Source organism: Anabrus simplex, chromosome 8 (assembly GCF_040414725.1).
Source record: "Anabrus simplex isolate iqAnaSimp1 chromosome 8, ASM4041472v1, whole genome shotgun sequence".
Taxonomy (NCBI): domain Eukaryota; kingdom Metazoa; phylum Arthropoda; class Insecta; order Orthoptera; family Tettigoniidae; genus Anabrus; species Anabrus simplex.
The window spans coordinates 196,418,184-196,446,014 of NC_090272.1; the positions used below are offsets into that span (position 1 = coordinate 196,418,184).

Consider the following 27,831-nt stretch of genomic DNA (forward strand, 5'->3'; position numbering starts at 1 on the left):
TGCATGAATCTTAATACACAAATTACTTTTTTTTTTGTTTCTTTGTTTGTATAAATGTATGTTTCATACTCGTTCAACACACCAGCTTTATAAATAATTTCAGATGTATGTAAAATCCCAGCTGAATTGACTAATCTGCTAAATGTTATTGAGGACAATGACTTTATATTGGCACTGGGTGAACTTTGATACTAAAGTCATATTTCAAACAAAAGAGTGATGTTTGGCCCAATGGAAATGGAAAGGAAATATCAGCATGCATCACCAACAGAAAAACATCACACATTTGTTCGAATTATTTTTTTAAATAAAGCTTTAATATCTTGAATACCAATCATTAAAAGAACTGCTACATCTAAAAGTGAATCAATTAACAAAACATCAATATAAAATGTAGGAGAATTAACTGGGAGGGGGGAGAAAATCAACAATAGATGACTCAATCACTTATTTGTAGGTCAATGAAAGAGTGCATCTTTGCCAGAGCAAACAGAAAGACGACTGTGCGTCTTCTGTCGGGCATCACCATTACCTGAATCATTCTATCACAGAAACACAAAGGAAGCAATGGCAAGAATCCACTCAAGTACTGACGTGGGAGTTGGAAACAGACTCTTATTATTATCATTCTTATGCTTCTTATTATTATGATTCTTATTATCATTATTAATAATTTATTCACATTATTAATCATGGCCCAACAGCACACTAGCATATTTAGTTTTTATTAAGATTTCTTTAAATGTGATGATATACACTCTTTGACAAAAAAAATAATTAAAAAGTGCAGAAGGAGGCATTCAAAAACTTTGGATAATATTTTTTCTTTAACACTTATATAATCAACAACATTGGCAAGATGATCACACTTTGTGAAAACAGTCCCATGAGTGAGTACATACTTACGAAGTGATGAGGGCGTTTACACAATCAGATGAAAAGGAGAATATAACACTTTCTTTTTTGTAAAGATTTAACAGATGTGAAACAGTGCACATTTGTAGAAGTTATCAGAGCCCAACAGTGGACTTCTTATATTAATCATACATTCTCATTTGAAAACCTTTATATTACAATCTTGAGATAAGACAACATTTAGAAATTTTCACTGCAAACTTTCAAAAACACCATTAAGGAGAATGTGGGTTTTTTTATACAGGAATACATCGTAGAAAAAGAAACTGTCCCATATCTGCTAGGATTGGAACCTGGAAACCAAAAGGTGTGCCTATTTACACCCCAGGCAATGATTGAAATGGGATACGTACAATCCGAACAGTATATTATAGTTACATATGCATATCGAAAAGGCTTCATAGGAAAAGTTCTTTCCCCTCAACATATATGGCAAATAGAGGATACTGATAAACAATTTTTTGTTGTTGCTGCTTTGGCGAAGGAAGAAACGCAGAAGCTAGTTTTGTATTTTAAGTATGTTCTTGCCAAGTAAAACAGACACTGGCGTCGGAATGGACAGGAAGCAAAGATTTCTAATCGACTATGATGAATGAAAAAATGTTTCTACCGACGTTCATATCTGTTTACTGTACAAAGAATTTTTGTCCCTCGGCAGTTCGTCACATTTATATACTATTCCATTATCAGTTCTGCAGCTATAACATGTCTTCAATAATTGCCGTAACCACATTTTAAGCCTTACTCGTCCATTCATTCAATAACGGCATTCACACAGGTCGCTCATACGTTGTCTTGGCTATTCAAAAAGTCATGATATACAATTTCCAACAGTTCTTCAATGAGTGAAACGAATAAACGTCCTACCAAGATAACTATCAAGAGCAAACAGTTTATATATATGTACATAGGTATAAAAAAATGTGAATCACTTTCACAGAAGGTGGGGGGGACGAGGGGGAAGGAAGAAGGTGGCAGAAGTTTGAACTACACTGAGGAAATACATAACACACACTGGCACTCTCCGAGGGACGTTACGTTGGATATATATATTACTCTTTTCTTTAACTTTACACACAAGGAATCCCTTAGAATGAAAACATGGGCGTGAGGCATATGCCACAATCAATAATATGTAACACATTTGTACAAGAAAATGAATAAGTACAACTTGGTAGTAAAGAGAGATACCATTTTTGTTTTTAGCAAGAAACACACATGAAAACTCATAATAATATGCAATAGTAGTTTCTTTTATTTTTTATCAACATTTTGTAATTTTCATTTTTCCATTATTCTTTTTTTTACTCAGAACACCAGGTTTATCTTAAGGCAATGGAAACTATGTGATGCATGTTCCTTGAGGTTCCAACGCTCAGCTGAATCTCTCCTTACGAACCCTTCAAGAACAGTAGCCCAGCCATCAGTCCACATCCAAAGCCCAAGCTTGTAATTGACTATGTGAGGTATGCACACAGAGATAGCGAGAGAGCAACACGAGTAAGAAATCTAATTACATACCTTCCTCAGGTAGCAATTTACAATCAACTATTAAGATATTTATATACAAATTCAAATCACTGCTTAAACAAGAGAGCAGATATATATATATATAAAATAAGTTATAATCCTATACAATTAAAATAATAAAGATAAGATAATCTCGCTATCTCTGTGCGTCCTCTACGCACACCGGGCGGGCCATGTTCCCATTGCCGAGCTGCAGCCCGCTGCAGTTGCTATCACCATGGTGCTGGTGGTGGTAAACCTAGTGGTAAAGGAGAGGGGATATCGGTGCTCACCACTGCGGAGAGGGGCAGCCACAGCCTGCCACCTGAAACAACACACATGCACAAACCTTTCAGAAAAAGACACACACTTCATTGCAACATTTTTTTAAATAAACATTTAAAAACAAGCTTGTAGTTTTAAATCATGATCATAACCATTCCTTCAAACCCAAACCACTACTTTTTATTTCCAAACTCTGACATGCATTCACCAATATTTGAACCGTGTCCACCAAGGTGAGAAGTCGGCTACAGTGACTATCATGATCCATAAATATTTAAATATTTGTATTAATTGGAAACAAAGCTACTATTTTTATGATTATTATTTTTAACTTCAGCTCTCCATTTTTCTGGGGGGCGGGGGGTATAAATCTTATACGTCCCAATTTACACAGTAGCAAAATGTGTGTGTTCTTCCAGGCACATTAATGTGATCCATCATGATGATTAGTGATCTTCATTTATTCAAGTTCTCAAGGTGTACCAACATTTTTAGCTCTTCCCACATTGGCATTTCTAATCCACAATGCCTTCTGTCCAGCTGTCAGTCTGTGTAGACCACTGCACTAACCGATGGGTTAGGGAGATGAAAATTTGCATATATAAACTCTGTATAGTATAGTTTTCCACAAAAGTACCAAAATTACAAAAATAATAGCATACTGCTATCATGGTCGTATTGCTCGGTTTCCCACCGTTCACTTACTTCGTCTCGCTGCGGTGAAGTGAAGAATATTTTGGATTCCTTTTTCTGCCTCTCCATGAACTATATATGAAAATTTGCTACAAAAGAATGTCTTTACAAAACTTTAAAACTGAAGACAGTCTATGCTGCAGCATCTGGCTGGCAGTCTCCAAATTTTAAACAACCCGATTCATGCCATAATTTCCATTGGATCATCACAAAGGAATATGTGCTTCATTCCGCCAGAGCCATTTTAATACCTTTCAAGTCTGATATACCATTTTTACCAGTTGTAACACTATCAACAGTCCACAGACATACTAAAGTTCTTAATGGCTCAAATCAGGGTGTTTTAGTGAGTAGAAAAAATACATAACTGCAACATTTAACAATAGTATGCTTCCAGTTGCCCCCCTCCCCAACAGAAATTAAGAGCCTTTGCTTCAAATGACCACATTTTAGACAGTAAATGATGAAGAAATGTCTATACTGCTACTATCTACTTCATTTCTTTACATAACCATTTTGGGAGATGTAATCAGAGATTATGGGTGAAGTGAGTATAGTCTAAAGAAAGACACTTATACTGGGAGTACTGCTTCCCTGTCAGGGACAGGCTTAAAGCTAGGAAATGTTTCAAGGACAAGGTGAAACAAGACTGTAAACACGGACACTTACATTCAACAAATACTACAGTATATTCCATATTAGAACTAAGCACTGCATTCCTTTTGAAAGAACCAAACTGATTGTTGATCTTTGAAAGTGAATTCACATACTTAAAATATGCAAATTACTTCAACATCATATCAAATGAAAATCTGAATTCTAATACTGGAAGAAAAATAAGTTTAGCGTAAAATAATTGCCGAGAGAGAGAGAGAGAGAGAGAGAGAGAGAGAATGCGTCCGTGCATGTGTATGTTGTTTTTTTTTTTTTTTTTTTTTACAGAGCCTGATCCAAATATCATGTGTAGATAAAGCTCATGTTGTCAATTTTTACATTCACCCTCACTGAACTCTTATGGCAAGAAAAGAACTTCCTACTACAAGTACCTTCTGTAACTGTTGCACACAAATCCAAATATTGTCAACAAATTCACCATTATACTGCATCACACTATCGCAAACAAAGAAAAAGAGATGACAAATTCTGTCAATGATCTGCATGATTGTTCTGCTGACATGAAGTCACTGCAAAACAAATAAGAGCCTAAAATATACTTATGACCTATTATGTATATTAAAGCAAGTATCATCTTCTCTAAACTTGGAAACCTTACTTGAACACGCCTTTTATAACAGAGTAATAAATGTCTACTCAGACCAAATCTCGCTGCAACGATCAGCCAAGAACTGCTGAAGTAATACTAGCACATAGTGTTGACTAGAGGAGAAAGAGAAGGAAAAGGTAGGTCTACTGTAAAGCTCGGGGGGGACAAGACCTTGGAATTGTGGAAGTAGTTGGGAAGTGGTCTGATGCAAGGCTGGATAGGGAGAACAGTAAAAGCAAACACCATTTTACCATAGCGCAAGGATCTTGATCATAAGAAGGAAGTGTAAAGAGGTGATCTTGAAGATGTGTTACTGTCCCATACTACACATGCTGCAAAACAAAAAGACAGGAGAGTAAAATTGAGAATGCTAGGAAGGAAATCAAACTAGAAAAGTTATCTGAAAGAATGGAGGGAACTAAACCGAAATGGTTTGGACAGGAGGATGGAAGAGGGAAGATATCGAAGCAGATGACAGAGGCTAAGAGTAAAGGAAGAAAAACGAGAGGTAGACCCAGAGTACGGTGGTTGGACTATCAAGAACAATAGTAAGAAGAAATATGGAAAGGTGTGATTAACGTCTCAACCACGCTGGAGCTGAAAGAGCAAACCTGATGACGAGTGGCACATCAGATACAAACCTTGCGCCATGTTGCTCTGCAATGAAGGCTCACGAATGAGCATTGGTGTTAGTATGGGAATTGCTTGTCTGGTTCCCTTGCTGTGTCTCCGAGGTTGGTGTTGGAGGAGCATCTTTCCTTGGTGGCATTCGCTCATTGATTGCATCTAAGCCCTTAGCCTCAGCAAAGGAGGTAATCTTGTGATTTGGAGAGAATCCCTGCAATGCTGCAAAGAAAAATTATGCACATAATTAAATTAATTCAGTCAAATATAGAAGCAAACTTATGTCCTAACCGACTGTACAAAGATATACAACATTGAAGAACTACATTTTAGTTCAAGTTACCTAGATAGGGTTATATTCTCTTTCTCCTAATATGATACTTTGATTTTGTTCATCATACAGATTCTAACACATATGGAACAGAAATTTTATACATACATAATCATTATAGACTGTTATGCCTTTCAGCGTTCAGTCTGCAAGCCCCTGAGAATTTACTAAACGTCGCCACAATCCTCGATTTGCAACTAGTGTTGTGGCCTCATTTAGTTCTATACCTCTTATCTTTAAATCGTTAGAAACCGAGTATAACCATCGTCGTCTTGGTCTCCCTCTACTTCTCTTACCCTCTATAACACAGTCCATTATTCTCCTAGGTAACCTATCCTCCTCCATTCGCCTCACATGACCCCACCACCGAAGCCGGTTTATGCGTACAGCTTCATCCATCGAGTTCATTCCTAAATTAGCCTTTATCTCCTCATTCCAAGTACCCTCCTGCCATTGTTCCCACCTGTTTGTACCAACAATCATTCTTGCTACTTTCATGTCTGTTACTTCTAACTTATGAATAAGATATCCTGAGTCCACTCAGCTTTCGCTCCCGTAAAGCAAAGTTGGTCTGAAAACAGACCGATGTAAAGATAGTTTCGTCTGGGAGCTGACTTCCTTCTTACAGAATACTGCTGATCGCAACTGCGAGCTCACTGCATTATCTTTACTACACCTTGATTCAATCTCACTTACTATATTACCATCCTGGGAGAACACACAACCTAAATACTTGAAATTATCAACCTGTTCTAGCTTTGTATCACCAATCTGACATTCAATTCTGTTGAAATTCTTACCTACTGACATCAATTTAGTCTTCGAGAGGCTAATTTTCATACCATACTCATTGCACCTATTTTCAAGTTCCAAGATATTAGACTGCAGGCTTTCGGCACAGTCTGCCATTAAGACCAAGTCATCAGCATAGGCCAAACTGCTTACTACATTTCCACCTAACTGACTCCCTCCCTGCCATTTTATACCCTTCAGCAGATGATCCATGTAAACTACGAACAGCAAAGGTGAAAGATTACAGCCTTGTCTAACTCCTGTAAGTAACCTGAACCAAGAACTCATTCTACCATCAATTCTCACTGAAGCCCAATTGTCAACATAAATACCTTTGATTGATTTTAATAATCTACCCTTAATTCCATAGTCCCCCAGTATGGCGAACATCTTTTCCCTCGGCACCCTGTCATATGCTTTCTCTAGATCTACGAAACAAACACAACTGCCTATTCTTCTCGTAGCATTTTTCAATTACCTGGCGCATACTGAAAATCTGATCCTGACAGCCTCTCTGTGGTCTGAAACCACACTGGTTTTCACCCAACTTCCTCTCAATGACTGATCGCACCCTCCCTTCCAGGATGCCAGTGAATACTTTGCCTGGTATACTAATCAATGAGATACCTCGATAGTTGTTGCAATCCTTCCTGTTCCCTTGCTTATAGATAGGTGCAATTACTGCTTTTGTCCAATCTGAAGGTACCTTACCAACACTCCACGCTAATTTTACTACTCTATGAAGCCATTTCATCCCTGCCTTCCCACTATACTTCACCATTTCAGGTCTAATTTCATCTAATCCTGCTGCCTTATGACAATGGAGTTTATTTACTATCCTTTCCACTTCCTCAAGCATAATTTCACCAACATCATTTTCCTCCTCCCCATGAGCTTGGCTGTTTGCAACACCACCATGATGATTTCCTTTTACATTGAGAAGATGTTCAAAATATTCCCTCCACCTCTCCAGTGATTCCCTGGGATCTAATATGAGTTCACCTGAATTACTCAAAACACTGTTCATTTCCTTTTTCCCTCCCTTCCTAAGATTCTTTATTACTGTCCAGAAAGGTTTCCCTGCTGCTTGACCTAGCCTTTCCAGGTTATTACCAAAATCTTCCCACGACTTCTTTTTTGATTCAACAACTATTTGTTTCGCTCTGTTTCTTTCATCTACGTACCAATCCCTGTCTGCCTCAGACCTTGTTTGGAGCCATTTCTGATAAGCCTTCTTTTTACGTTTACAGGCTGCTCTCACTTCAACATTCCACCAAGATGTTCGCCTTTTCCCATCTTTACACACAGTTGTTCCTAGGCATTCCCTTGCTGTTTCTACTACAGCATCCCTGTATGCCACCCATTCACTTTCTATATCCTGAACCTGCTTACTGTCTACTGTTCCGAAACTTCTCACTAATCATATCCATGTACTTCTGTCTAATTTCCTCGTCCTGGAGATTTTCTACCCTTATTCGTTTGCAGACAGATTTCACTTTCTCTACCCTAGGCCTAGAGATACTTAGTTCACTACAGATCAGACAGTGGTCTGTATCATCGAAAAATCTGCGAAAAACTCGTACATTCCTAACAGATTTCCTGAATTCAAAGTCTGTTAAGATATAGTCTATTATGGATCTGGTACCCCTAGCCTCCCATGTGTAGCGGTCAATAGCCTTATGCTTGAAGAATGTATTCGTAACAGCTAAACCCACACTAGCACAGAAGTCCAGCAAACGCTTCCCATTCCCATTAGCTTCCATATCTTCCCCACATTTACCAATCACCCTTTCGTATCCTTCAGTTCTATTCCCAACTCTCGCATTGAAATCGCCCATTAGCACTATTCTATCCTTGCTGTTGACCCTGACCACGATGTCACTCAATGCTTCATAAAACTTGTCAACTTCATCCTCATCTGCACCCTCACATGGTGAATACACGGACACAATTCTTGTCCTAATTCCTCCCACTGACAAATCTACCCACATCATTCGCTCATTTGCGTGCCTAACAGAAACTATGTTGCGTGCAATGGTATTCCTGATAAAGAGCCCTACCCCAGACTATGCCCTTTCCTTTCTAACACCCATCAAGAACACCTTATAATCTCCTATCTCTTCCTCATTATCTCCCCTTACCCGGATATCACTTACTCCTAGCACATCCAGATGCATCCTCCTTGCTGACTCAGCCAGTTCTACCTTCTTTCTTCCATAAGCCCCATTAATATTGATAGCTCCCCATCGAATTCCATTTCGTTCACCAAGTTGTTTCCAAGGAGTCCCTCGCCTGTCAAATGGGAGTGGGACTCCGTTACTCCCATAGGTCCGAGGCTTGTTTAAAATGTTCTGAGCTCTGTCGATTCATGAAGCAGGATGCTGCCCTACTTGCACATAGTCCAAGTGAGGATCTATCCTCTAACGGGTTATGGACCACCGGTGAATTGTATAGTCCTAGCTGCCTGAGCACAAGGAGGGCCACGACTCAGAATATGTCCGAGATGCCCACTCCCATTCCATAGCAACTGGTATCCCGACTCTCAGGACCACTTACTAGGCCACTCAGCCGTTGCCCATGGTTCACGAACTAGGACGTGACTACAGTAACCCACAAACATGAACCACACAGTAATTTAAGGGAAGAAAATATCTGTAAAAGTACAGTAAAAGGATGAAAAAGAAAGGAAAATAGAAATGCACTGTGTACTAATTACAAGAATAAAGGGCAAAAGAGACAACAGAAGTACACCGAAATGTATGAAAAAGATTTTCTTATACGAGGCCTATTCAAAAAATAAACCAACTTTGAAAATAACTGATTAGGAGGCTTACCTGCAGCCTAGTTATCTTTGTCTCCTTTGAAGTACTCATCTTCTCTATTAATGCAATGCTCTCCATGCCGTTTCCACTTAAACAAGCAGCCCTAGTAGGTAATATGGAGAATAGCATGCAGTTCCATTAGCGACTTTGGTTTAGTCTCCTCTATTGGCTGAAATAGTCATTTTTTTCAAAGTGAATTTAAGTTTGGGGAATAGGTCAGTTAATTAGATAGATGGCAAAGCACAGTTGTCCTCACGTTCAACAAAACTTCACGAATCAACAGATGTCATGGAGGAAGCTTCAGTTGTTGTTTCTCCAAAATTCTGGTCTTTTTTTGCCAACATTTTCTCTCAAATGTCTCAAGATAATACCAGCTATTCACTGTTTGACCCTCAAGTCACAACAATGCTAATGTCTACTAAGACGGAAACAACACTTTCGTATTTGACTGCCCTGCTGCAGTTTCTATGACTGTGTAAATTTTTTCCACACCACTGCGATCATTTTGTATGTGTCTGTAAGCGTTTTCCAAGTTTGAAGCAGAAGCGAATGTTGATACACTGCTCATAATATTCAGACTTTTTAATTTCTTTTTGAAGTGGAAGCCATTAATATTGATAGCTCCCCATCGAATTCCATTTCGTTCACCAAGTTGTTTCCAAGGAGTCCCTCGCCTGTCAAATGGGAGTGGGACTCCGTTACTCCCATAGGTCCGAGGCTTGCTTAAAATGTTCTGAGCTCTGTCGATTCATGAAGCAGGATGCTGCCCTACTTGCACATAGTCCAAGTTTGTTTTTAGTTTTTGTTTTAAGTTAGTTAATACACCTTTAAGTTTTAAGGCTGTCAAAACTAATTTTATTTTTAAAGGTGTTTATTATTATTATTATTTTTTTATATATATATATATTTTTTTTGCTAGTTGCTTAACGTCGCACCGATAAAGGTGTTTATTAAGCTTGCATTAGTCTCAACAGATTGAAAACTTAAAAGGATATATACAGGTTGTGCAACCCAACTCTGTGACCCCAAATATCTCCGAAATAAAACAAAATATGAAAATTCCAATTCGCCAGGAACGTACCCATGTCAGGGGCTCACACAATGAGAAGGCACGCACAATCCACAAAGGCAAACAAATAACACCTCCAACACCAAGTTGCGTTTTTTTAAATGGAACATGTATGTTTCATCATCATCATCATTTCCCTTTATCCAGCTGTAGCCGGGTAGGGGCAAATATGGTTCCTCTCATTTTCTTCGGTCTTTTCACCACTCCTCCTCCAACACTGTGTCGCAGTCCAGGTTTCTTCCTATAATACTGCGTTGGATTGTGTCCGTCCATCTCAATCATGGTCGTCCACGGCCTCTCCTTCCTTGCATTTCCATCACATTTTTTGGCATTCTTTCATCACTCATTCGCTTTACGTGCCCAAACCATCTTAGTCGGCTCTTCTCAATTCTATCATTCATTTTTTCCACTCCAATTTCTTCCCGGATTTTCTCATTTCTTATTTTGTCTCTTCTACTCTTCTGTATCACTCCTCAAGAACTTCATTTCGGCTGCCAGTATTCGACTCTCATCCTTCTTTGTCATTGTCCAAGTTTCTGCCCCATAAGTAGTTATGGGTACGTAATACATCTTTTACATAGTTTCCCTTGCTTCCATTGGCACATCTTTGTCCCATAACATGTTTCTTACACTATGATAGAAACAGCTTCCAGCTTGAATCCTCTTACTAATTTCAACATCCAGTCGGGCATTCTCCACTACTTCACTCCCCAGGTATGTAAATGTTTCCACTACTTCCAGGGGCTTGTCTGCAAGTCTAATTTGACCTTTCCCTTCTTTCTCCCCTCTAGTCATAACAAGAGTTTTACTCTTTTCTACACTTATTTTCAACCCACATTCTTCTATTTTCCCATTCACCACATCCAACTGTTCTTGAACCTTCCTGTCGTCTTCTCCCCAAATCACAATATTATCTGCAAATAACAGCATGTTCATTTCTCTTCCTCCATATTCTGCTTTTGCTGCTCTCATGATGTCATCCATTACTATGGTAAACAGGATTGGTGATAGAACACTTCCCTGCCTCAGCCCACTAGTTATTTTGAACCAACTTGTCCTGCCAACTTGTGTTTGCACGCAACTATAACATTCCTTGTACCCTGCCATGATCATTGTTATTAATCCCTGTCCAATTCCTTTTTGCGCCAGACTGTCCCAAACTTTACTCCTGGGGACACTGTCATATGCCTTTTCAATGTCGATGAATGTCATCACCATATCATTCCCGTACTCCCATTGCCTTTCCATTAGCTGTCTCATAATAAAAATGGGCTCTATTGTTGACCTTCCACTTCTGAAACCAAACTGATTTTCCAGTACCTGATTCTCAACCTTCAACCTTATCTTACTTTCCAGTATCCTCTCCATTATCTTAGCAACATGGGATATTATAGTAATTCCCCTGTAGTTCTTCAAAACTTTCTTATCACCTTTCTTGAAAATTGGGATGATTATTCGTTTTTTCCAATCATCAGGGACCTCCTTATTCTCCCAGACAATCCTGAGGACTCGATATGTCCACTGCAGCCCTACAGCTCCAGCTGCCTTTATCATCTCCACTGAAATTTCATCTATTCCAGCAGTTTTTCCATTCTTCATCTTTCTTACTGCCATTTCAATTTCCTTCATTGTAATTTCTTTATCCATTTCTTCATCAACTAATTGCCTTTCCTGGTCGTCCACTGAATGACTGTCATCAGTTCTTACGTTCAGCAACTTCTGAAAATACTCTCTCCATCTATTCCTTATTTCTTCGGGCTTTGTTAATATTATGCCGTCCTCATCCTTCACAAATCTGGTGTTTACTTGATCTCTCTTTTTTTCTTAAGATACCATACAGTAATTTCTTGCTGTCCTGCATATCACCTCTCAATTTCTGTGTGAATAAGGCCCAGCTCTTCCTCTTTTATTCCTCCACTACTTTCTTCGTCAAATTCTTTGCCTCCACATATTTTCTTCTACTTTCTTCAGTCTTAGATGTTTTCCATGCTTTCCATGCCATTTTCTTTTTCTTCACTTTAATCTTTACCCTATCATTCCACCAGTGTGTCTCTTTGTCCTTCACATTTCCTGATGTTCTACCACATACCTTTTCTGCACATCCCACCAGTGCTTCCTTGAATCTTTTCCATTCATCTTCAACACTCCCCACCTCTGTCCTGGGTACGAAGGGTATTATTTCCCTTTGAAATTCTTCTTGTATGCTTTTCTCTTTCAACTTCCATACTTTAATTCTTTTCTCTCTTCTTAATGGGGGTTTTTCAATCTTTCCCACTTTCAATTTTCCTACCACAACTCTATGATCTCCACCAAAGGCTTTTTCAGGCATGGCTGTTACATCTACAAGGTTCTTCCAGAGTTCTTTCTCTATGATTATATTATCAATCATGGTCTTTGTTCTTCTGTCTCCCCAACCATACCTTGTAATCTTCTGACTGTTCTTCTTCCTAAACCAGGTGTTTCCAACAATCATTTGGTTCCTCATGCAAAAATCCACCAACACCTCGCCTTCTGGGTTTACTTTTCCATATCCAAAGGGCCCTACAACATCTTCCTTTCCTTGTCTTTCCATTCCCACTTGTGCATTTAGATCTCCCATCAATATCACTTCCTTATCTTCTATCTCTCTCTCCACTTCCTCCAGATGTTCATCTATGCAACCCGTTTGTGGGGCATACAACTGAAATAGATCTTTCACACCATTTTCAAAGTGGAGTCTCATCACCTTCATCCTATCGCTGACAGATTTTGTATATTCCACATATTCTTGGATATCTTTTCTAAGTATGATGGCCACTCCATTTTTTGCTGCAGGTCCTCCGCTGTAATACAGCCTGTATCCTTCTTTCTAAGGAATCTCTCCTGTGCCCCTCTTCTTGGTCTCACTCAGTCCAAGTATGGCTATATCTTTTTCTTTCATAAAGTCAACCAGTTCCTCGGTCTTTCCTGTCACTGTCAGGACATTTGCCGTTGCAATCTTGATTAAGTTTGGTGCTGGTTGCCCGTTTCTCACAGTTCCCCCAGCACCTGAAGAGCTGCGTGTCGCTTTCAGCAGGGGACGCCCTAACCTTTTCCGAGGCACCATATCTGCTTTGTCCATATAGGCTATTGTTGCGATGGGCTCGCCACACCCAAAGGCATTTTATACCTACTGCCAGGTTCAAAATTAGGCCGCCCCTAACATGGAAGCAGACGCCTTTCGTAGTCCCTCCTCTGGAGTACAGACGCTACGGGTTTGCCCCTTCCGCCATCTCCACCGTACCGAAGTCCACCTTCTCCGCCGTAGATGCCGTTGAGGTCTTCACTCATAACCCTGAGCTGGGACCCACACCAGATGTTACACACTGGGTCAATGTGCTCTGGGACTCGCATAGGCAGGGGCGCTACTCCCTGGGTAGGGCTGCCTCCGAAGAGGGTCCCTACCTGCTACCAGAGAACATGTATGTTTATTCTAGCAAAATGACAACTAGAGCTACAACTAGTGATAACACACTTGGTTCCACTTTTCCAAACACATTTACTAGTGGCCTATAACCCTCAGAAATTTCATTGTTGTGCAGCACATCTGGCATGGAAAATGCACCCACAAATCACCAGTAGCGTCTTGTCCGATGAAACCGTGTCACTTTAACAGATGCTCAAAGTGCCCTTTGTTTGCATCAATACACTTTTGGAATCTGGTAACAAGAGTGTTGCACGGATTGCAGTGTTTCTACAGATATTGCCGCACACGCCACAGTAATATGATGTTGCATATCCTCTACTGTCGTTGGCGGTTCTTGATACTCTCTATCTTTCACTGTGCCCCAGAGAAAGAAGTCTAATAGCGTCAAGTCTGGGGACCGAGGTGGCCATTGCACAGGACCTCCCCGTCCTATCCACCTATTTGAAAACGTCGCATCCACAACGTCTCTGGAAACTCGTGCAGAATATGCAGGACATCCATCATGCTGGAACGACATTGATAGAAGCATTTCCAATCCCACATCCTCCATGAGGAGGAGTAGAGTGTGTTGCAGAAATGACGAATATCGCTGTCCGTTTAATGTTCCCTGATAAAAATAGGAACCTAAAATGTGGTTACCAATGATACCGCACCAAACATTGACACTCCACTGTCGTAGATGAGCAACTTGGCGAATCCAGTGGGGATTTTGCTCAGACCAGTAGTGCATGTTCCACAGATTCACATGACCATGATTTGTAAATGAAGCTTTGTCCGTAAACAATGTATTAAGTAGGAATGCTGGATTACGTTGCAACTGCTGAAGTGCAAAATGACAGAATACATTGCAGGATTCAAAGTCCGTCCTGTACAGTTCCTGGTGCAGTGAGATATGGAACGGATGAACCGATGCCTTTGCAAAATTCTGCTCACACTACTGCGGCTTATTCCAGAACCTCGTGCTATCTGTCGGACACTCACCTGAGGATTATGCGCTACAACAGCCAAAACAGCAATTTCGTTTCCAGTGCCAGTCACTGTCTTTGTACGTTTTTGCTTTGTGGTAGCCCAGCTTCCTGTTTCCCTGAGTTTCTTGCAGATGTTGGCAATGGTACAAGGCGAAGGACACCGTTGATCTGGGTAGCGTTCAGCGTAGAATCCCACAGCTGCGGTTGCATTTCTGCGACATTCGCCGTAAATTAAAATAATATCCAGGTATTCTTCGTTACTGAAGGCCGGCATATCGACTAGATGACGGCAATTGTTAAACGCCATACGAAAACACGGTTTAATGTGTCAATATGGAAAGCAATATCCAAAACGTATGTGAAGTACGGTACAGTATGACAGCAAACCAGATCAGGAGATACTAGTACACTGAAGCTAGAACGTGCCGAGCTGATATTGGTTTGTTTACAGCAGGCTACAGGCCAGTGCAAGCAACCCCTGCTCTGAGCACAAAAGTACATGCATTGCATTACGTCAGAAACGGTGGCGCCATTGCCATCCTCTAACAGCCGTGTATTTCAGAACGTATGAGGTTTAGAAATGTGAAACCAAGTGTGTTATCACCAATAGCAGCTCTAGTTTTCATTTTGCTAGAACAAGCATGCATGTCCCACTTAAAAAAATGCAACTCGGTGTTGGAAGTGCTACTTGGATTGTGCACACCTTTTCATTGTGTGAGCTCCTGACATGGGTTCATTCCTGGTCAATTGGAATTTTCATATTTTGTTTCATTTTGGAGATACTTGGGGTCACAGAGTACAGTGGGACGTCCTACATATACACAGACATCTTGACAATCACAGCACATATTCTACATCTACTCAAACTAACAGCTGCTGAGCAACAACTGTTTCACAAATATAAGGCAAATGGCAATGCCACTTATCGCAAACTATAAAGACTGTGTGTATTTTCAAAGTTCAGTTATTTTTTTAATAGGCCTCATACTCTATAACAATGGAAATTCCATCATATTCATTTTCCTTAGATACTTTAAACCTGTCAAAATATGAAGTTCTTTAGTTCCAGTAGCAGTTCAATCTCAATTATTAGTACATTGCAAAAAAAAAAAAAAAAAAAAAAAAAACAACTCTACAAATTACTATAACTGCTCTGCTTTGAAAAGGCATCTTCATTAAAATATATTTTACTAAGCCCTGATGATTGATTTACTTACCATTTTTGAGCGATGTCTTTCCTCCAGAGAGCGCGCCAAGAGGAAGAGAGCCCGTTGGTGTCAACCCCTTCAGCTGCAAAACGCTCTCGCTCTCCTCTCTGGAAAACAAGAAAATCATACATTAAATTACTATAACAGATGAAAGTAGACAAAGGTCCATTACAGACCATCAACTTCATTTTGCCCATACTGATAGTTGAACTCTTACATTAATACCAAAACAATATTTATTATCCTCCTAAGTCAATACAATAGTATCACCTTATAACATGAGTATTAATTAGACATGTTTCAACTTGCTACATGTCGTCTTCAGTAAAACGCCCTGAATTAAAATGATATTAAGAGTAAAATTATGGAATATACATTAAAATATTGCTTAAAGTTCATGATAAAGTTAAATGGAAAGGTATAAATGTGCATGTTATTTTGTGTGTTCTGGTTCGCAATGCTGTGAGGCTCAGTCTCTTGTCCAGGAGTAAAAATTCAAATATTTTCTGTCCAGATGTCTCTATAGTAAGTTGGAGGTCTCAATTACAGATGATGTGCTCTCATGAGAGGAAGCGTCAATAACTATAATGTTCTGTTGCCCACTTGAGCGTCTTGCATTTGGACGCAGGTTATAGTTAATGAAATCTAAGCTAGTGGCAGCTTATACCAGAGTAAGGACATTCTGAGGGATGCATTTTTGTGGGTTTTTAAAAGCTTTTTGGTTGTTCTGACATTTTTCTTGCACCTTCCTGATGTATGGATGATTTTATTATACAGTGTTTCAATAATAAATTATAAAATATTCAGGGAAGTATCGGGGTACACATAAGTGAATCATCTGTCACAGCTGTCTATCACTAAATCTGTGTTATTTAGACAATTATTTGATAAGAAAGGAAGTAAACGAAATGCTACTTCACTTCATCTGGCCTTGGGTCTGAAGAGATTATTGTGCTGGAATTATAAAATCTGTAGATCATCATCATCATCATCATCATCATCATCATCATCATCATTATTTTCCAGCCCCAGTTTCATGGGTGTGGTGTACAAACTCTTGCCACTTCTTCCTGTCAAAGTAGTGTCTGTTCTATGTCCTCCAACTTGAAATTCCTCTTGCTGACCAATACCACTGTGTATATTCATTGATTCTTTGATCTCCCCTTTTCACTTCCCCGTTAAAGTAATTCCTTGAAGTTCTTCTTCTGTTCATCCTCACAACATGTAGAAGTCTGTATGAAACACTTCCTAAACTTTTCTATGCAGGAAGTTCATGGCCATATAGTATATGGATACTTACAAAGGTGAGGCTCAGAATGCAGAAAAGCCCCATCTGACAGAAGTGGCTACAAACAAAAAAAGAGAGACTTACGACCTCTTTGAATACAGGGGGGGGTGTGTGTGTGTGTGTGCTATTCCTGCAAGATAGTAAAGCTTTTAAATGGAATCAATCTTATCACTTGGTTATGATGAGTTGGATGGTTAGGAAATCTCTTGAGCAGGCTGAGGATAGCAGTGGGTTGGTCCAAGGTCAATTTGGTGAAGTAGGGTTATATCAACACCAACATGATGGAAGAGTGAGTGCAGAGAAGAATCAATCGTCAAGCATATGCTTCAGTTTTCAGTGTGTCCATCTTTCACGAGACTACCTACTTTAAGCCACCAAGAAGTGACTAAGTATCTAGGAGGTAATATAAGGAAAGCTCTACAATGGAGTAATCACGTTAACATGTTCCCTGCGACAGTGAATTTTAACGACTTAATTTTACATTGTATCAGCCCATCGGTGACCGAATGCTGCCTTTAGTTATTATCGGTTCGGGTCACCGGTGACCTGACGAATTTGTCTTTGGCTAGTCCCTACTAAGAAATCTAAAACAATGCTGGTGCACTTGTTGTGTGCATTGTTGTTGAGGAGACATTCCGATGTATTTACCTCTGTGACAGTTTTCCCGATTCAACAAGTGCATGATCCAGAAATGTTAGTTTCTCGTTCACTGATCTGTTTTGGTGGGAATATGATAGGCCTATGTTAATTATTTTCACATTATGCTTAGTAACAAAATAATCACAAAAGACGAGGCTGTATTTAGGGTCATCGTCATATACTGAAGGGAATCGCTGTCACTATCATTTTGTTCCAAATAATGAGCAATTCGCCCGGGATCTAGTGCCGTCCTAAACCTCTTTCTTTTCCATTCCACTGGTGTGTCAGAATGTGAAGGCTCCATGTCTAAAAAGGACGAACTTTCTTCTACATATTACCATACCTGCCAACTTTCGAAAAGGGCTACCAGTAAAACTCGCCCGACAAAAAAAAAAATCTAACGATTCTCGACATACCCCAGCTTGACGAAAATAATAATACTGTACTTCCGGGCTACAAAATACAATAAACAGGATACTTCAATGAAATCATATCTACTTGCATCATAAGCCAATGATCTGTAGATGAACATAACAATCAAGAAGAAATCCATGTTGAGCAGCAGCAGGCGTGGTAAATATTAGTTGGAGCATACATAACGGGACTTCCTTGATAAATTAAGCAGATATGCGATAATTGAAAAAAGACTTTACACAATAAAACTTGTTCAACGTAACACAGGCAAGAAATAATATAATACACACTGCAAATCACACACTAGTTTGACTTTAAATTCATAGTTGTGCCTTTTTGTTTTCTTTTAGCTTCCTGCAAAAAAGTCTTGAGAAAATGTTTTGTCATAACAGGGACCAGAACTCATGGTCTTCAAAATAGAAACAGACTCAAGAGATTCACTGGACATGGATGATCTGAACTCTGTTCTATTTTTCTTCACAAGGCTGAAAACACGCTCACATTCTGGATTCCTGCGGGGTATGGTGAGAATACAGAGCATTACTCTAGACATTCGGTTATACTTAAGAAGCCCATCGGCTCCACGAATTCTTGATATTTGTGCCCAAATGGAATCACTTGCAGCATCATAATTTGCAATCAAAGTGTCATCAGTCTAAAGAGCTGTGAACTGCCTCTGAAGCTCATTCACCACCTCATCTGTAGTTTCATTCTCTTCCTTGCATAACATGATGGAAAATTTTCCAAGAAAAGACAAATGGAAGAAAACTGCACATCTTCAATGTTGTCTAACTTACCAACTTGAGCATGCTTTAACACATCGTCCTTGAGTAGAAACTTGTTCATCGTATAGTCACAGGCAGTACAAAAGTAGTTTCTCACTGATTAAAAGAAAAGGAATTTATCAGTATCCCGGAGACCATTCAGTATGTTCGAAGTCTGAATGCCAATAACTAACTCATCATCACTTCTTTGATTTTGAATCAAGTACTGTTTCTTGTTGGATTTATTAATAATAATCTACAATACGAATATAGCGTATGAAAATGTCTGAGAAGAAATGTCTTGATATCTACTGAAACATCGCAAGGAAACTGGACCTCTGAAAGACACATAAAATTATAACAAACACTCAAGGCAGTCAAACACTTCATTAAAACATGTCAAAGCACACAAAGTCTTAAACCATTAAATGAACACGACGCCAACCTCATGAACAAAGAAAAAATCACACACACGTGTGAAATTCTTCTTCTACTTTATAATTTAATGGGCTTCGCTAATAACGGTGCACCCAGTCACTGCAACGAATGCAATTAGTCCAACGAATACAAGAAACTGCCAAGCACAAAGTTATAACACAAAAACTCAAACATGTCATTAAAATATGTCGTAACCTTAAAAAAGGCCAAAACATTCAAGGAATGCCAACTTCATGAAGAAAGAACAACATTCATGTGGTCAAAGAATATAGGTTAAATTGTAACAAGCGAACGGAGCAGAACAAAGAATTTGCTGACCAGCGCCTGTCGACACCTAAGATTCACACTGAAGAACTGTTATACCGGCTTTAAATTCAATTCCAATAACGACACAAACAACACACGGTTAAAAATACCAATCATATCACAGAATGAGTTATCACTCAAGTATGAAGGACGAGTTCTCCACCTAATCAATACTTTATTTAACATAGTGTCAATATTATTTACATAAAAGGACAGTACCGGTTTCAACCTCTAAATAGGTCATCCACAGCTGTTGAAGAACCTGCTTAATAGCGACTGTACACAATAAATACTAATAAAATTAAAATTAAGCAAGAATGCCATAAAATAAACATGAATGCCACTATTCTAAAAAATACTTAATGTTAAGATATATACATATGGTACATTTTTGGGGTTAAAGGGCTTTTATTCTGGCCCCATGATTTCTACATTTTTCAAAAATTATATTTGCTGAGCTTGAAATTGGATACAATTCATAGAGTTTATGAACATTCACTGACATTCTGGTGTCAAGTTCGAATATCTATGTTAAATGCCAACACTATGTCCAACGGTTTTGAGATGTTTCAAAGTACATTGTTGGGCAGCAAATATATGGGGACGTCGTGTTAATAAGAATAAGAAGTTTAGTAACCTGTTTACAGATACGTAGCTCACTCTCAGTCTATATCAATGCTGCAAAACATGCTAGTCTATATCAAACTTCCTTGTTGAGGTTTACATTGCTGTGTGCGACATATTGAAATCAATGAAAGTGAGTTGTGGGTGCTCCCCTCTTCATACTTGCGTTCCCTCAAGTAAATTAAAAAAACTGAGAAAGAAGAAAAGGAAGATAGGTATTAGAATAACTGATAGAGAGAGCCTGTTAAATAGGTTGTGTACATGGTGTGTGTGTTTTTTACTTACGTGTGAACTGAATATGTTTTCGAAAATAGTTGGGAGCGTGTTGCATATTGTTGCGTGTATGTCTTGTGGCTGTCGTAGCGTTAAGAAAGAGAGGTGGTGGGGAGGGGGAAGCAGCTAGTGGAGGGGGTAGTGTGGGGTGTGGTGCGTCTGCTGGGGTGTGTGTGGGTTTGTGTTTGCTGATTCTTTTTAATATACGAGTCTTTTAGAACAGGTATGGCTGTGTTGAAAAGAATGTTTATTTTGTTGAAGTTAGGATTAGCGTATTGGTCCATGTTGATGTAAAAATCTTCCATTATATTGAGCAATGGGCCTGTGGGGGTTCATATTTAAAATTTCCATGTCATTCTCGATATGAATGAATTTTTGCTTGTGTTCCTTGTATCGAATAGAAAAACATCTGCTGGTGCGCCCAATGTAGCTGGCTTCACAATTGTTGCATTTTATGCGGTATACTTCTGAGTGGCTGTATTCGTTATTCTCATTGAGTGATTTAGTGTTGTGTAAAATAGAAGCATTATTACGTGTGGTTCTGTAAGCTATTCTTAGATTGTGTTTTTTGAAAATATTGGTTATGGGATGGATGTGGGTGTTGTTGAATGAATGTAAAAGGTGCGTAGTCTTTCTTAGTTTTGCTGTTTCTGCTTAATTCCGATTTCGGTTGATGTTTTATTTTGTGTGTGATTTTGTTTATCATGTTTCTGTCGTATCCATTATGCTCCGCTACTTCGTGAATAATGTTCAGTTCTTTTTTCAATTCTTCCTAAGAGAGAGGTATGTTGAAAGCTCTGTAAATCAGGCTGTAGTATGCTACTTTTTGCTCGCGTTTGGGTGAGTGGAATCAATTTTTATTGTGTTGGAGGTTTCCTATAATTTTGTATGTTAAGTGATCTTCAGTTTTAATGACAGATAAGTCAAGATATTTCAAAGTGTGATCTTTCTCAGTTTCTACAGTAAATTTTATATGTGGATCTATTTTGTTTAGCTGTTCAAGTATGTTGTTTTCGTTTGTGGACCTTCTGTCTATAACAACGAAGATACCGTCTACAAATCTGCACCTGAATTATATATTGTTAATTTTGCTAATTTCTGAGTGTTCTAAGTGATCTATGTAGATCTCAGCTAGTATTCCTGAAGCTGGTGAACCCATGGGAAGGCCTTGCTGTTTGTAGATAGTGTCGTGGAATCTAAAGTAATTATTGTTTAGGGCTGATATAGATATAAATATAGACTAGCATGTTTTCCAGCATTGATATAGACGAGAGTGAGCTATGTACCTGTAAACAGGTTATTAAACCTCTTATTTTAATGAACACGACGTCCCCACATTTGCGGCCCAACAATGTATTTTGAATCATCTCATACAACCGTTGGACATAGTGTTGGCATTCAACATAGATATTCGAACTTGACACCAGAATGTCAGCGATTCTTGATAAACTCTTTGAATTGTACCCTATTTCAACCTCAGCAAATATCATTTTTGAAATATGTAGAAATCATGGGGCCAGGAAAAAGCCCTCTAACTCCCAAAACTGTACCATATGTATATATCTTAATCTAAAGTATTTTTTAGAATAGTGGCATTCATGTTTATTTTATGGCATTCTTGTTTAATTTTAGTAGTATTTATTCTGTACAGTCGCTATTAAGCAGGTTCTTCAACAGCTGAAGATGATCCATTTACAAGTCGAAACTGGTACTGTCCTTTTATGTACATAATGTTATAATAATACTATGTTAAAGTATTGATTAGGTGGAGAACTCATCCTTCATACTTGTGTGTTTGAACTATCAATACGGACTACGAAGCTAATAGATTATAGAATCTCAGCCAACCAGACAAAAAACATTGCGTTTAGATATCAGAACCTGAAAATTAAAATAGCTATTGTGATCAAGAACATTGCCCTTTTATGAGAATGCCTGTCTAGTAACTCAGTACCAAATTTCCTTAAGAGATACAATAATAAACACAGGAACACCAACCAGACATGGAACACACAGAAAAAGACTAACAAAATATGGTTAACGGAGGAAATAAATTTCCTCTATAGGAAAAAAACAATACCTCAATACCAAACTCTATGAAACACACCTAGAAGCCTGCCATGTTTTACTACATAGCTTTTGGGACAATTTCCAACAAATAACCCAAGACAAAATAACTAACCTAGCAATCTGGAAACAGAACACATTGGATAGAAAGCTTAATGCACTAAAACGGTCACATATTGAAAACAAACAAGTCAATAACACAACCTTCAAACACAACAAAGGGAATTAACACACTTTCCACCCAACCACCATGAATTTAACAGACACGCACTGTGATGAAACAGAAACTAATATACTGAGCAAAGGACCTAAACACAATTGGGTAATCACATCAACATTCCCTAACCTCACAACCATCATCGCTGAAACTGAAAATGCCCTAAATAAAGTCCCCCATGATTTACGCAATGAGATCAGACACAAGGTTAAGAAGAAATTATGCAATACATAAACATGATTAACAACAGCCGTAAAAGCAAAACTGGTAACGTTCAACTCAGGAAACTCAAAGACAAAATTAAGCATAATAATCTATTAATAACAAAGGCAGACAAAGGTAATACCACAGTCATCATCGATAGAAACGAATACATCACTAAAACTAAACAATGTTTCCTAGACGACACCTTTCAAATCAAACGAAAAGATCCAACTGCCAGTATCCAAAGACATCTAAAAATATTACTGAAAAACACCCACTTTCTCCTTAACGAGCAAGACCATAAAGCTGACCATAATGAATCCATAACTGCCAACTGCGAAAGCCTATCATAAGATCCACAAAGATAATGAACCCATGAGACCGATCATATATTATAGATCAAGCCCGACTTGCAAACAATCATGCTTCACACAAACACTTCCCAAAAAACACTACACATTCTTAGCCAAGAAATCAGTACGAAACTCAATAGAATTCTGTATCACCAAAGAACTGAAAATCGAACACCACGCCCTAGCATCATATGATATCATTAACATGTAGCCCCACATACCCACACAGAAAACAATAAGACTAATAGAATCAAATTTTAAAAATCACAGTAACCTAACCATCCTCAAAATAGATTAATTCATTAATTTACTTGAATTTGCCCTAAACAATAATTACTTTAGATACCACGACACTATCTACAAACAGCAAGGCCTTCCCATGGGTTCACCAGCTTCAGGAATACTAGCTGAGATCTACATAGATCACTTAGAACACTCAGAAATTAGCAAAATTAACAATATATAATTCTGGTGCAAATTTGTAGATGATATCTTCGTTGTTATAGACAGCAGGTCCACACATGAAAACAACATACTTGAACAGCTAAACAAAATAGATCCACATACAAAATTTACTATGGGAACTGAGAAAGATCACACTTTGAACTATCTTGACTTATCTGTCACTAAAACTGAAGACCACTTAACATACAAAATCTAAAGGAAACCTACACAAACCTCCAACACAATAAAAATTGATTCCACTCACCCGAACGCACGCAAAAAAGCAGCATACTACAGCATGATTTACAGAGCTTTCAACATACCTCTCTCTTAGGAAGAACTGAAAAAAGAACTGAACATTATTCACGAAATAGCGGAGCATAATGAATACAATAGAAACATGATAAACAAAATCACACACAAAATAAAACATCAACCGAAATTGAAATTAAGCAGAAACAGCGAAACTAAGAAAGACTACGCACCTTTTACATTCAACAACACCCACATCCATCCCATAACCAATATTTTCAAAAAACACAATCTAAGAATAGCTTACAGAACCACACGTAATAATGCTTCTATTTTACACAACACTAAATCACTCAATGAGAATAACAAATACAGCCACTCAGGAGTATACCGCATAAAATGCAACAATTGTGAAGCCAGCTACATTGGGCGCACCAGCAGATGTTTTTCTATTCGATACAAGGAACACATCAACGCCACTAAATATAATCACTTTTCATCCATAGGGCAACATGTTGCAGAACACAAGCAAAAATTCATTCATATCGAGAATGACATGGAAATTTTAAATATGAACCCCACAGGCCCATTGCTCAATATAATGGAAGATTTTTACATCAACATGGACCAATACGCTAATCCTAACTTCAACAAAATAAACATTCTTTTCAACACAGCCATACCCATTCTAAAAGACACATATTTAAAAAGAATCAGCAAACACAAACCCACACACACCCCACCCCACACTAGCCCCTTCACTAGCTGCTTCCCCCTCCCCACCACCTCCTATTCTTAACGCCACGACAGCCACAAGACATATACGCAACAATGCGCAACACGCTCCCAACTATGCTCGAAGACATATTCAGCTCACACATAAGTAAAAAACACACACACCATGTACACAACCTATTTAACAGGCATGCTCCATCAGTTATTCTAATACCTACCTTCCTTTCGTCTTTCTCAGATTTTTAAATTTACCTGAGGGAACGCAAGTATGAAGAGGGGAGCACCCACAACTCACTTTCATTGATTTCAATATGTCACACACAGCAACGTAAACCTCGACAAGGAAGTCTGATATAGACTAGTATGTTTTCCAGCATTGATATAGACTGAGAGTGAGCTATGTATCTGTAAACAGGTTATTAAACCTCTTATTCTAATGAACACGATGTCCCTGCATATTTGCTGCCCAACAATGCACTTTGAAACATCTCATAAAACCGTTGGACATAGTGTTGGCATTCAACATAGATATTCGAACTTGACACCAGAATGTCAGTGATTCTTGATAAACTCTTTGAATTGTATCCAATTTCAACCTCAGCAAATTTAATTTTTGAAATGTGTAGAAATCATGGGGCCACGAAAAACCCCTCTAACCCCCAAAACTGTACCTCAAGTATATTTTAGAATAGTGGCATTCATGTTTATTTTATGGCATTCTTGTTTAATTTTAATTTTAGTAGTATTTATTCTGTACAGTCACTATTAAGCAGGTTCTTCAACAGCTGTAGATGACCTATTTACAGGTCGAAACCTCTACTATCCTTTTATGTAAATAATATTGACACTATGTTAATAAAGTATTGATAAGGTGGAGAACTCATTCTTCATACTTGTGTGCTTGAACTATCAATACGGACTATGAAGCTAATATATTACAGAATGAGTTATCGACTAACATGGACTTGCCTTCGACCTACGCAAACAATCGATTGCACGGAAGTGGAGTGATTATCGAAATTTTTTTTCAAATTTTTGTCCACGAAGTCGTAAAATGACACCGTTCACCCGTAAAAGTTGGCAGGTATGTATTACCTACGGAAGATAATAAACATATCAATAACTACTCCAATAAATAAAAATCTGAAAACTGATATTCGCTTACCTGAGAGCAATGTTGAAAAGAATAGGTTACATAAGATCTCAGAAGGGTGGTAACTCCTCGTATTAAACAAAAATCTGCCATCTGAAGGCAGCAACATTGTAGGATTCATTCACTAAAGCCGTGCAAGTGACCCCAGCGTAAAAATATAGATTAGAATAGACAATCCGAACACAGGGCGACACAAAGCAATATGAACGGAAGATGCAAAAAAATTCCTTCAGGTCACCGGCGGGCCGATCAAAACTAGCAGTATAAGTCAGTCGTTAAGACGTCAATTAGAGGGCGATTCCAGTGTATGGGACCCTCACCAAGATTACTTGATTGGAGAAGTAGAAAAGATGCAAAGGAAAGTTCTGGGCAATTTTCTACAAAACAGCAGTGTTACGAAAACGTTGCTGGGAAGACTTGGGAGTAAGGAGATGAGCTGCTCTCAACTAATCAGTATGTTCCAATTTGCAAGCAGAGAGATGGCGTGGAATGACATCAGTACATGAATAAGCTTGAATGGAGTTTTTAAAAGTAGGAAGGATTATAATATGAGGTTCAAGTTGAAATTCAAGAGGACAAACTGAGGCAAATATTCATTTTTAGAACAGTAATTAGGAATTGGAATAATTTACTAAGGGAGATGTTCAACAAATTACCAAGTTCTTTGAAATCATTTAGGAAAAGACTAGGTAAGCAACTGATAAGGAATCTGCCACCTGGGCGACAGCGCTAAATGCAGATCAGTGGCGATTGATTGATTGATTGACTGATTGATTGCAATGGGTGTGGTCTTGGTTGAAAATAATATAATGTTGATATTAATGTAACTGTGTCATGTTGGAAAATATTGAGAGAGTTCGGAATGAAGATCAACACTGGGAAGGCTAAGGCGATGAGAGTAGGATACGAGGAGATTGCTGTTAATATAACACTAGAAGGAAGGAAATTAGAACAAGTAAAGGCATTGCGATATTTGGAAAGTTTGTTAACATGGAATGAAAGCTGTACAGAAGAAATAAGAAGCAGGATATCTATGGGAAAATAATCTTTTGGAAAGGTGAGGGGGCTTTTGACATCTAAGGCAATGTCTATTGATTTCAGAAAGAGGTTCGCAAAGTTCTTTTTTTTTTTTTTGCTAGTTGTTTTACGTCGCACCGACACAGATGACGATGGGACAGGGAAGGGCTAGGAGTGGGAAGGAAGCGGCTGTGGCCTTAATTAAGGTACAGCCCCAGCATTTGCCTGGTGTGAAAATGGGAAACCACGGAAAACCATTTTCAGGGCTGCCGACAGTGGGGTTCGAACCTACTATCTCCCGAATACTGGATACTGGCCGCCGCAAAGTGCTTTGTGTGCAGTGTAGTGTCATATGGAGCTGAAACATGGACATTAAGAAAAAAAGAACCAAACAAAGTATTTGAAAAGTTTTGAAATATGGTTGTGGAGAAGAATGGAAAAAGTGAAGTGGACAGATAAAGTGAGAAATGATGAAGTGTTAAGAAAATTAGGAGAAAAGAGATCCCTGATGAAAACTATAAGGATGAGGAAAATATCCTGGTTGGGTCACATACTATGTAGAAACGGTCTTCAACAAAGGGTGACTGAGGGAAAAATAGATGGAAAAAAAGGAAGAGGAAGAAGACTGGTTGGAATGTTAACAGATGTCAAACAAAGGAGAAGCTATGAACAACTGAAGCAAAATGCTTAGGACAGAGAATCATGGAGGCTGTCCAGT

General features: G+C 38.6%; 1 protein-coding gene across 3 annotated transcripts in view; it reads right to left on the bottom strand.

Annotated features, from left to right (window-relative positions):
• Positions 1-295: 295 nt before the first annotated feature.
• The window catches only part of LOC136878964 (serine/threonine-protein phosphatase 2B catalytic subunit 2), a 1,209,081-nt gene continuing 1,181,545 nt past the window's right edge, over positions 296-27,831 (bottom strand). For all 3 annotated transcript variants that reach the window (XM_067152610.2, XM_067152609.2, XM_067152608.2), the window contains 3 exons: positions 15,935-16,032; positions 5,308-5,512; positions 296-2,749 (listed from right to left, as the gene is read on the bottom strand). In XM_067152610.2, the coding sequence (XP_067008711.1) occupies positions 5,337-5,512; positions 15,935-16,032 (274 nt within the window). In that variant the 3' untranslated portion in view covers positions 296-2,749; positions 5,308-5,336. The remainder of the gene's footprint in view (positions 2,750-5,307; positions 5,513-15,934; positions 16,033-27,831) is intronic.